This window comes from Oreochromis niloticus, linkage group LG9, assembly GCF_001858045.2.
Source record: "Oreochromis niloticus isolate F11D_XX linkage group LG9, O_niloticus_UMD_NMBU, whole genome shotgun sequence".
Taxonomy (NCBI): domain Eukaryota; kingdom Metazoa; phylum Chordata; class Actinopteri; order Cichliformes; family Cichlidae; genus Oreochromis; species Oreochromis niloticus.
The window spans coordinates 9,527,074-9,539,370 of NC_031974.2; the positions used below are offsets into that span (position 1 = coordinate 9,527,074).

The 12,297-nt window shown below is 41.3% G+C and overlaps 1 protein-coding gene across 1 annotated transcript in view; it reads left to right on the forward strand.

Moving 5' to 3' along the window:
• Positions 1-1,401: 1,401 nt before the first annotated feature.
• The window catches only part of drosha (drosha ribonuclease III), a 129,769-nt gene continuing 118,873 nt past the window's right edge, over positions 1,402-12,297 (forward strand). Inside the window, 7 exon segments of the mRNA XM_019362997.2 lie at positions 1,402-1,537; positions 3,651-4,068; positions 4,070-4,477; positions 4,553-4,621; positions 6,077-6,383; positions 9,501-9,642; positions 11,019-11,179. Coding sequence (XP_019218542.1) covers positions 3,653-4,068; positions 4,070-4,477; positions 4,553-4,621; positions 6,077-6,383; positions 9,501-9,642; positions 11,019-11,179 — 1,503 coding nt within the window. The 5' untranslated portion in view covers positions 1,402-1,537; positions 3,651-3,652.

A 12,297-nucleotide genomic window follows, 5' to 3' on the forward strand; every position in this document is an offset into this window, starting at 1 on the left:
CGCATAGTCAAGACGAAGATGAGAAACATCAAAATAGAGATGAGCTGAAGGCACCTATCAAAGCAACATGAGCTTCAGCTGATCAGCTCAAGATGCCAAACTAAATATTACGTGTAAATTGAGATACCATTCGAAAGTATATTATAAATTAGTTTTTGACTTATCTCGGGAAACATTCAAATCTTTTATAATAATCAGGCAGGCTGGTCTGAGTATTTCAGAAACGGCTGATCTGGGATTTTCCCAAATGATCATCAAAGAAAATGGTCCAAGAAAGAGAAAATATCCAGTGAGTGGGTGTTCTCTGATTGAAAATGCCTTGTTGATGCCAGATGTCATTGTGACCAGCTTCTAGATGATAGGTAGGCAACAGTAACTCAAAAAACCACTTCTTACAACGAAGCTAGGCGGAAGAGCATCTCTGAATGCACAACATCAGGCTTACCAAAACTGAACAGCAGGAGATGGGAAAAAAAAACCTTGTCTTGTGATTCAGATCTGACTTTGACATAAACATCATGAAACAGCGATCATTCCTGCCTTGTATCACAGTTCATGCTGGTATTGTAATATGGGAATAACATATAACACTGTGAGCCCCTTAGCTGAGCATTGTCTGAGTAATGTTGCTGACCATGTCCATCTCTATATGACCGCAGTGTAGCCATTTTGTGATGGCTACTTCCTGTAGGATAACTTATCGTGTCACAAAACTCAAATAATATCAAACTGGTTTCTTGAACAGGACAATGAGTTTACTGTACCCAAATGGTCTCAATCCAATAGAGCACTTTTGGGATTTGATGTGAATAGATCACAGATGTGTAGCTGGTAAATCTGAAGCAACTGTGTGATGCTATGGACCAAAATCTCTGAGAAATGTTTTCAGAACTTTGTTGAATCCATGCCATGAAGAATTAAATCAGTTCTTATTAGTTAGTAGCAATGTGTACTTACTGAGGTGGGTGTATTTTCTGTTCATTATCAATGTTTAAGTAGCCCTAGTATATATATTTAGTAGGCTGTATGTGGGCCATGAGCTAAAAATGATGGCCTAGACTTTATGCCCATTTAAAGGCAAGACTGGGTCTAGCAGACATAGTTCAGGGTTTAAATTACACACCACACACGTTTCCTGAAAGTCATCTCATTTTGTGTCGAAAGCATAAATGTTAATTTTATAAGCCACAGATAGACCAAGTTTAATTTATCAATTTATTTATTTGTTCAATTATTTGTTTATTTATTTGTGTGCTACCACGACGCCGTTAGGAACCCACCAAAACTGTAAAGTTCTATTGGACAACCTCAAATCCATGAATTCGATTGGTCCATCTGTGTCCGTCTCCTTAAACATCCCGACCTGAAACACGGGCACCTCGAAAGCGTGACCAGGTAGCTAGCCGTATTGCATAGTTTCCAATAACAAATATTTTAAATATAATAATAACAATATAATATCAACATTTAGGATTTCTGGATTTTTTTGACCAACAGGAATGACACTCTTTTGTTGTTAGCCCTCCTCGATTTGAAGGTAACGTCATACATCCTGACATTATGCTGTTGCTGCTAACTAGCTAACATTGCCGGCTATCCAACCTTAGGATAGGATAATAATGCTATTAAATTAGAGTATTCGCTTCTCTTTTAACCTTTACATTACGCCGGCTGCTGCTGGTTATTTTCTGCGTTTTATGTTTGTATTGGTTAGGTGGAGTTCATAATTGCAAGCAGCTCGTTTAACGGTGCTCAGCTGTGAAAACCTTTACTATCGTTTAGCCTTTATTTGGCTTTTTATAAGACGCTAACGCTATTTTAAGTTTCAAAATCATTATATCAGGCTCAGAGTTCCGTATATGTACAAAAATTAGGGGAATAAACGTGCTAGTCACAAATGTACGACTTTCATTTGTCCATCCCGAGAGCTTGAGCGAGATTGTTCATGTAGAGAAAGGGCTATCTAAAAAACCATTGTGTGACAGTGTATTTGATGCACCGATCCAACCTTTACTAAGCTTTTCTGATTGCTGATCCAATACTAGTGTTAAATTAATCATCACAATATTAAAGAAACTGGGATCCAGTCCTTATTTCTAGGCAGCATTAGGCTGGACTCGAAATCTTTCCTAACTCTCTCGAATAAGCAGGAAAAAAAACTTCCAAGAATATAAATGAACGGAAACGATATTTATTAATGAAATAATACGTAACACGAGGATCACGATACCATGAAAAAATAGCGAGGTAATTTATCTTATTTGTTTTTACCACTACCATCTTTCCTGTGAAGCAAACTGGCCAAAAGGGACCCTCCCCAATGAGTAGTTTGCTCTTACAGTCTGCATCACATTAATAAAAATAATAATTAATACTAATAAAATACTTACAGCAATCGAGCTGTTTGGGAACTTTAAATGTAAAGCTAAGGTTTTTTTCTTTTTAACGTCCATCTGCAGCCTGACATCAGCTACCCTCTCGCTTTCTTTTTGCATGTTTCTGCGATTTGGGAAAGAAAAACAAGCGTTTCATACGTTTCAGTGACTTTTATTGGCAACAAAATCAAATTGATGCAAAAAAAAAAAATTAAACTGTTGAACCACCTTCTTCATAACTTCTGCAATTCTCTGTGGCATGTTGGATATCGGCTTATGAGCCAAATCCTGATTGATGGCATTTCCTGCCTTATCAGTGCTTGAACTTGAAAGGTTTTTTGGGCTTCTGCTTTTCCACCCATGGTGGGTAAGGACTGACTAAAAATGTCTTTAAAAAAACATCTTCTTCCAATGATCCAGAAGCTGTTTGGTGATCATTTGTGTACTCGATGCTGCTCCATGTCACTAGGCTAAATTGATGAGAGCTTGGAGATCATGAATTTACCATTTTGGGTCCATGACCATGAAACTCTCCATACTGTAATCTGATCGAGAATCTGTGGTTAGTCCTGTTCTTTAAACTAATCTGATTTATTTGCCAATCAAAGTATTTAAAACTAATGACAATACTAATGACTGTTTTTCACTTTATCAAAGAGATGTAAAAAAAAAAAAAAAATCTAAATAATCAAAATAAAAAACTGACTTGTCAAAATGCATGAAACACAAATGTTCTGCCAAAACTTCTGGCCATCACTGCACTTTGTGAGCCAATACTAGTGGCCAATAAAAGTCTGATTTTCTGGTCTGATGTTTATTTTGGGGGAACAAATATTTTTTTGAATACTGTCAAAAAATTCGAAAAAGTCCAACAGTTCCTGAAAGCATCCATTCTGTGCTTTTTCAGTGATCTTAGGGTCATTACACTAATCCCAGGCAGGGCTCCACATCTAAATCTCAGTTCTCTCAACCGACCATCGTCTTTGCAGGGCTGCTGTGACACCATGCCTGGGATTACTATAATGATACTAGTACTAATAAAAGTGCAGAGTCGCTGCTTTCAAGAACCAATGGAATTATTTCAATTGAGCAAATAGTTCAGGAGTTGCCGATGTTTGAAACCACCTGTCTGACGCCAGCGACAGGTTAGGCTTTAGAGGCTTAAACCCGTGAGTGGAAACTAAAGCTTTCATGTCAGTCAATTGATTTTCAGATGTGTCTCATTCGCACGTGGATGTCAGTTGTGTTGACCCGATTGTCTTCTCTTGTCCACAGCCATGTCTTTCCATCAGGATCGTGGGGGTCCCCGGGGAGGAGTGCCTCCTGGCCAGCATGGTACCAACCAGAACTACAGACCCACCAACATAAGGCCGCCCCCTCCCCAGCCTCCAGTTCCTTCCTACCGTTACGATTCGCAGACTGCCCCCTACATGCCTCCACACCCTGACTTCATGCAGTATCCTCCTCCAGTTCAATCCCAAACTTCCAATTCTCTTAACCAGTGCCCAGTGCGCCCACCTTTCTCGAAGCCCCCCACCCGACAAGGCTTCCCTGAACCACCACCTAACTTTCCACCTCCTCCCTTACCCGGCTCCGCAGGTGGTCCCTCTCCAAGGGCACAGGTATCTGCTCAAAATGCCTACCACCCTTACATGATGCCTCCTGTGCCCCCACCGCCGCTACCACACCCCCAATGCCTCCCCCATGGCCTCTCAATCAATGAACTACCACGCTCCGTACTCCATGAACTACCCCCATCCTCCTCACCCTCCATTCCCTCCTCCTACCTTCAGCTCCAGCTACACCCAAAGCAACACCCAGTTTCAAGCAGACCACAGCATCAGGCACGGGGGGCAGTACAAGTACGAGAAGCCCATGGACAGCAGGAGGTCCCCAGAAAGAGGGTATCGGCACGATGATCACAGGCAGAAGTGCTTTGGCTATGGAGGCCACGGCGACAGGCACAAAATGGAATTTCCTGGAGAGAGGAAGGACCGCGGGAGAAGTCCAGACAGGCGCAGCAGGCAAGAGGGTGGGCGGTATAGGTCTGAATACGACAGAGGCCGGACTCCCCCCAGACACAGGAGCAGGGATCGCAGCAGGTACACAGACGACGCTCTGCCAAATGAAATCAATCAGTGAAATGATTTCCTTTTAACTACTCCGTCTGTTCACAGAGAGCGGTATCGGCACAGAGACAGTCGGAGATCCCAGTCACCCGACAGGCACAGAAAGAGGCCTCGAAGGTACACGTGTTGCTTTGTTTGGCTTCCTGCAGCTGTTGTGAAATAGTACTCATCGATAAAGTTTAAGGTCACAAAGAAAAATCCTTGGTTTTGAAAGAAAAGCACATTTGGCATTCATAGTTGTTTTTTAACCACCATTTCACGCATCAGTACAGAAGATGTTTTCAGATTATATAGAGAGAACACCCGAAGAAATTATACTTTTTCTTTCCCTTAATCAAAGGAAAAAAAATCTCTACCATTGCTTTACTTCCTGTTTTGACGACTTTTGCTCCTACTCTGCAACCAGGGCAGTGACGTTAAACCAAGCTGTAGTTTAGTCTGTTGTCTCAAGCATCAACCTTTGTGGCTCCATTATAGTCTCTAAATGGCAACTGGGACAATTTAGAAAATTACCAAAAGAAAGTAGTTGTGATGCAAATATGTTGTCTACTCTCTTTATAATCGGCACATTTTAGTTATGGTGGTTGAGTTCAGGATTTCTGAGCCTTCTGTTTCTCAGACAAGAGACTTTGGTCTACTGGCATTGTTCAGTTTTGCACTGTAGCCTCCTAAGTTCTCTTTCCACAGTAGTTAAAGCTGGATTGTGCCCAACTGAGAAGTTCGAAGTGCACATCCTTGTATGAAATACATAATTTCCTCGGGGATTAATAATGTTGGCTTCTGAAATCTTTAGAACAAGAGTTGGTTTGCTTTTTTGGGGGGTTGTGTTCTGGGGAGAGGCAGGTGCAGCAGTGACTAAGCAAGAAATAAAGAGTTTTTATTTAAACTATTTAAAAAGAGTTTAAATACCTAGGTCTAGCATTCAAAGCAAGAGACTGTGCACAAGAGAGGTGAAGGAAGGGCTGAGTGGATAGAGGTGATTTGCAACAGAAGGATGGCAGCAAAAGTAAAGGGGAGTTTTACAAGATGACAAAAAGACAGAGAGCAGAGCTGAAGATGCTCAGATTTTCATTGGGAGTGACCAGAATAGACAGGATTAGAAATGAGTGTATCAGAGGGACCGCTTGGGTTGAGCGGTTTGGAGGCTCACAGCGTTTGGACTTGTGCAGAGGAGGGAAAGTGGATATACTGGACAAAGGATGTTGAAGATAGAGCTGTCAAGCAGGTGGAAAAGAGACAGACCTCAGTAAAGATTCATGGATATTCACTTTAAATGAAAGTAATGATATCTAAGACCAAAACCTGAAGGCCCCATACTGGTAATGAATCATGTCAAAAACCTCTGTGGCAGAAAAAACTGGTTTCTTGAGCAGTGGCTCTATTTAGACAGAGGTCATTTTTCAAGCAAAGAAAAGTAGTGTCATATAAACAGTTTAACTTATTAATTTCTTGCCGTTTTCTAGTATTTTAGTATTAATATATTTTCTTTGATATAATGAGCTAGTGTAAACATGAGGCTTTAATTCAGATTTAACCTCCTGTCTCATGTTGACTTTTCCTTTTCATATGTAGCCGGTCAACGAGCAGAGACAGGAAACGTGGTCGCTGGGAGGAGGAGAGAGACAGGAGGTCAGAGAGCTCCTCGGGGCTGAGCAGAGAGCGCAGCTTCTCCGCCATAAGGAGCAGAGACTCTGATGAAGCCTTCAGCGACAGAGACCGAGAGCGGGAGAGGGAGAGAGAGAGGGAACGGGACAGGGAGCGAGAAAAAGTGAAGGAGAAGGGCGATGACGAGAAAGAAGAGGAAGACCTGCTGAAACCCGCCTGGATTCGGTGCACCCACGCCGAGAACTACTATTCCAATGACCCCATGGACCAAGTGGTACTGTTGACATCTTTCTTTTTTCATAAAGCTAACATTTGCTAAATTCCTAAATAACTCTTTTACAAAGTGTCCATAGCTCTAACAGTATATTTGTCTGTGGTTATAATACATTCTTAAAAGGAAACTTTGCTAGTCTTCTTTCTGCCATTACACTAAGTTTGCTTGCAGTGGTGTTAAAGAGTAGCTTTTGAAAGATGTGCCCACCCCAAGTAGACTTACAGCACACTAATAACAAGAAACCAGAGCCAAAGGAGTAGCATAAATTATAAATACTAAAGAAATAAATCAACCTACTGTCTTTTCTAAGCTTTAGAAAAAAGTGCAATCAGCTTATCACCAAAACACCAAAATGATTAAATACCCATTTTATTCAGTGATCATTGCCATACCATCCATCCATCTATCAATCCATTTTCTGTTGGTTGGATCATAGGGTATGATCATAGGGATCATAGCGTTCCTCCCAGTCACTCCCCTCCGGTTCATACTGTTCCCGGTATAAGAAGGTAGTCACCAGTTGCAACACTTTCCAGCACCCCACCCAGTGTCTTTAAGAAGGCCGGGTTCCCTGGACGTTTGTTCGCAGCATCCACAAGGGAAAACCCACTGCCTCTCACTGGGGACAACTACAGACTGGAACAGAGTCCAGCCCCTTTCCAGAGGACCTGTTCCAAAGCTCAAGCTGTCCATTGAAGTGAGTCAGCCTATATCTAGCCAGTATCTCTAAACCTCACGCACTACCTCGGGCTCTTTCCTGATCAGAGACGTGACATTCCATGGACAACAAGCCTGTATTCGAAGCTTGTGGTGGGCCACAGGAGAGTGGACTTCTGTAGCTTTTTCAGGCTAAGGCTGGCTGGGCCCCCACTGGCTTATAGCCAGACCACCAGAGGTCCTATCCCCGGCGGTACCCTAGTAACCCTGTTACGATTGCCCCACCAAATTTTATTATATATCGATACATTCCACATCCTCTTGAAGAGCCACCATAGCAGAACATTTATGAACACCTAAAAAAAAGCGTGCATATCTGTATTTATGCACATACATGTGTTGTGAGTAAATAAAGTATCATAGATCTTTAAGTATTTTTACTTCACAACAGCTGAATCTACCAAAGTTCCAATTTCACAGTTGATAAATTCGTCAAGAACAAATCCCGAATATTTACTTGTGATACCTTTTGGATTGATGGCTTTGTAGCAGTATCTTTTTCAGTCAGTCAGTTAAGCCGGCACTCAAATAACATCTTATTCCCACTTTTTTTTCTTTTAGCAAATCCTTCTCAAATGCTTTTCTGAAGTCTTTGGATCTTGTGGATACTGACAACTACTTTTTCTCCTCTTTCCTCGCTGACCTTTATCCGTAGTCTCAAATGCTCGGTGTCCTCAGCTCCTTTCTCTCCCCACACATTACACATTCTGGCAGACACTTGACCTGTCCTTAAAGGAAAACTGAAGTGATGTTAAATGTCAAGAGGGAACCCAACTTTACTCGTAAGCCTCCTTCACAAACAGATTTAGCTCTCCTGTGTCTCTGTTATGACAGAGAGGATGTTACCTTTGGGTGTCAATTACTGCTACTCTGCCAGATGTGTGTAGAACTGACTTACACTTAGATTACACTTCACAGTGGTCCAAGCTTTGTAATAATTTAAGATACATTTCTCCTGGAAAGCAGATCATTTTCTCTTTTAAAGGCATAAGTAGGTTTTGCAGTTTTGTTTGTGACATTGTTATACCACCTAACATCACATTTTGTCATGATCAATAGACTGTTAGTGTGAGTATATTAAAGAAACTCAAATATAGTTGTGCATAAGTTTTAAAAAGTCAGTGCGCATCCTGGAGGCCTGTGGGTTTGAGACTTTGACCGTGAAATCCCAGAATCCTCCTGATTAGAGTCCAGCTGGGGTTCTTTGTTGCATGTCATCCCCTCTGGCTCAGTCCTCATTTCCTCTTTGCTCAGAACCGTCTCCAGTGAAAGCATAAAAAACACACACAAAAGTAAACATAGTTTTAGTTCCGGCAGTCCACAAAATCAAGCTCAGCTACAATCCCACCAGATCAGCTCATCTCATCTCAATGCCAACCTTCATCAGCTGGTGCATCCTGTCAGCACGTCTTGTATAGAGTGCACGGTCTAAAATTCAACTGACAGAATATTCTGATATTTCTATGTGATTTTATTATATTTTTTAATAATAAAAAGGTTTCCTTCCATCAGTTGCATCATTGTTCTCCTACAACTTTACATCCATGCATCCATCTGCACATCCATCCATTTTCTGCTGTTTCTGAGGGTTTGGGTTGTGGGGGCAGGAGTCTGAGTAAGATGCCCAGGCCTTCATCTTCCCAGCCACCTCCTCCATTTTTTCTGGGCAATATTGAGGCATTTCTAAGCCAGCATAGAGATGTAAATTCTCCAGCATGTTCTGGGCCCACCCCAAAACACCTACACTGGGAGGTCCTTAGTGGGCATTCACATCAAATGGCCAAACTGGCTCCTTTCAATGTGGAGTAGCAGCAGTTCTACTTCAAGCCCTTCAGCCTGTCTCTATGGCAGGAGCAGACGTATGGAGGAAGCTCGTGTCCACCACTTATTCCCATAATCTCATTCTTTTGGTCTCCATCTAAAGCTCTTGGCTATAGGCCAGAGTGAAATGTAGAATTTTAACCAATAGCTTTCACGGCCTGCTCTCTTTTCAATACAACAAGCCAATATCCCAACTTGGGACAGCAGCTCCACAGTTTTCAATATAAAGCATACAGTATAGTTGTGATAAACACAGTCAGTATATCAGTATACAATAAGATATCAGTTCTTTTAGATTAGGTTGCTTGAGGGTTAATTAGAGATGCATTATCTTAGGCTTCACTTTGGAGTGGGAGCTACATGAGGCATACTGCCCTATAAATAATAATAATCAATGAGTACAGGAGGAAATGATAATCTTCTTTTGACTAAAGTGGCTCTGACTGAAATATCCATTAAATATTAAAATGTTAGTTTGACTAAAAGATCCTGGAATCCTTTCTCAGTCTACAACTTTTCCATTTAACATTCAGCAGTTGAACAAACTTGGCTTGTTGCATTTGAACTTCTGTATTTCAGGGAGACTCTACAGTGGTGGGAACGAGTAAACTGCGTGATCTGTATGAGCGCTTTGAGGAAGAGCTGGGAAACAGACAGGAGCGAGCCAAGGCTGCTCGACCCAAGTGGGAGCCGCCCAAGACCAAACTGGACGAGGACCCAGGTTAGTTGTGCTATTTTTATATTTTAGCTTTAACCTCACAGTCTTTAAGCTTAATTCTGTAAAGGAGACCCTGCTTATTTCAAGCTCCACATTTTTATTCTGGGACGCTATTAGTGTAGCTTTTCCTGATTCACAGTTCAAAATAATCCATCTTTGACTTATGCTAAGGGGCCTTGGAGCACCCTCTGAGACTGAAACAAGCCATTTTAGATCCTTTCTTTGAACCGTTCTTTAAGCTGACTTTCTTCTGATTGGCTGCCCTTTGTAAAAGGAAGATTTGAACAACAAGTAGGTGGGGCTTCTTTACCTGAGATGACCATATAAGGGATTTCCTGTCTGAATGACATCATATAGGGCCAAGAGTATAAAAAACTTGCTGAAACCGAGTGTTTAGAGCCATCTAAGACAGAGTATTATTGCCCTCATCATTTATAACTGGCCATGTTTAATATCTGCTGTTGTGACTGTATGTATGTATGATCGTCTTTAAATAAAACCTTGGCCTGCACATACTTGTTGTGTTACCAAATAAAAGCCATCAGCTAAAACATCTGTTGACAACCTTTCTTATTGATATGGGGGAAAAAAAGCTTGCTATCTTCTCAGCAGTGCATTGGGGCGAGGCAGAGATTAAGTTATGTTTCTGATTTTATCTGCAGGGCTGTCAGCCCGATTGTCTATTTCACCACCGCAATAATATAAATCTCACTCAGGGAGATCCAATTTGCTAAATATGCTGCTCTGGGCGCCGACTTCACAATCAAACACTCGAGTTAAAGCGCTGATAAGAATTAAAGACTCTGCTTAGCTAAGGGCCACAAACCATTCAGCAGAATGGTAATTATAATCCTCATTTTGGTTTGAGCTTTGTTTTCGGTGAGGGAGAATGACAAGTGAGGGAGAAGGAGAGAAAACACGAGTGCCAGATGTCAACTTTGGCAACTGCACCCCTCTTTTAATCTCACGAATGCATTAAAGTCTGCAACTGGCATGAAAATTGGAAATTGTTATGAACAACAGTGTTTAGACAACGAAACCACCACAGTTAGCTGTTAGTCATGCTAAACTATTTGTTTGCATAAAGAAAGATTAAGCAAGTGCAAATTAGGTAACAGATCTTAAGGTTTGCTGTGTCATCTACACAGCCAGGGTGATTATTCCTCTTCAAGAGTTGGCAGAGCCCAAGCGCGCACAGTTTTAAAGCATTTTGACAGATTACTTTACTTTGACTCTGCCTTGTGAGTGTAATACTTTGCGTGGGCACAGCCGAGCAGAGGAGCTTAACCACTCGACCAGCTCCGGCTCGCCGAGTTAGTTTTAATCGTTAGCCGCGTAGCATTCGCATGATTAAAGACCTTCTTGCACTGTGGTTTCAGATGACAGCAGCAGCGACTCAGACTGTGAGTCAGAAGGCGAAGGAAGCACCTGCTCCAGCAGCTCTGACTCAGAGGTTTTTGATGTCATCGCTGAGATCAAAAGGAAGAAAGCTCACCCCGACCGGCTGCACGAGGAGCTGTGGTACAATGACCCCGGGGAGGTTAGTGTGTCTTAACAAAAGGATGCCGAGGATAGATTGTTCTATCTTCTGTGTATACCTCTTGAATTCATGTCCGACAAAGTATTAAATCATACAGAATATCTCAATCTGAAAGCATTCCTGAAATACAGGAAGACATACTGTCGATGTGAGAACGATAAGGCAGCTACACAGGCAGGCTGAAACCTTTAACCAAAACATTTGGTCTCTCGACAACAGCTGACTTTACATTCATTTTTGAAACAATGATTTTAAAAGTTAAGGTAAATCAATCAAATAATTTTTTTTTACACATGGACTACAGCCCTGAACTTTCAAAGACATCACCCCGCAGAGAAACAAGTGAGAATGCAGATGTCCCCTGCAGCCAGATCAGACATTAAATGGTCCTTAACCTGCCAGCTCTCTAGATCAGAGTCCTTGTGATTTGTGCCTATGTGATAACTGATGATGTTAACTCTCCTGCCCCCCTGTACCCTCTACCCAGGAAGCACCCTCTCCAAAACCAGAGTATTTCCAGCACTTAGATGTAATCTAATGTGCTGGCTCCTGCTGTGCAATGTGAAAATGACTTGATACTGGCCCTGCATTGTGAATAAAAGCAGGAAAACTGCAGAGACCTCACTTTGCATTAGGCCAGAGGCATTATAAGAAAAGGACTCAAGTAATCCTGAATTAAAACCTCAGGCAGAATTTTGCATCAGCAAAGTATGACTTAAAAAAATGATTTTGCAATCTTAGTAATTAGTTTTTTTAATCTGTCAGATTTAACTGAGTCTATACACGTTTATTTATGTCTCACTTGACCTTTAATAAGTGTCCTTGCAGGACAAAAAGTAATGAATAAATTCATTGGACAACATGAATAATATATTATACTTTTTAGGAAATAACAGTACCTTAGTTTTAACATCACATTCCCATATTTTAGTTAATAAATTTATGAATTGCTAAGTTATCATTTGTGTTTTTCCTCCATTTAACTGATATTTATTTATATAAAAAGATTGAATATCCAATCCATGAGCCATCATCACAATACTCATGGGTCAGACTCCACCTGGTTTTGATCTTGGCCTTCATTGATCTCAGTTACACACTTTTATGTGTGTTTTGAG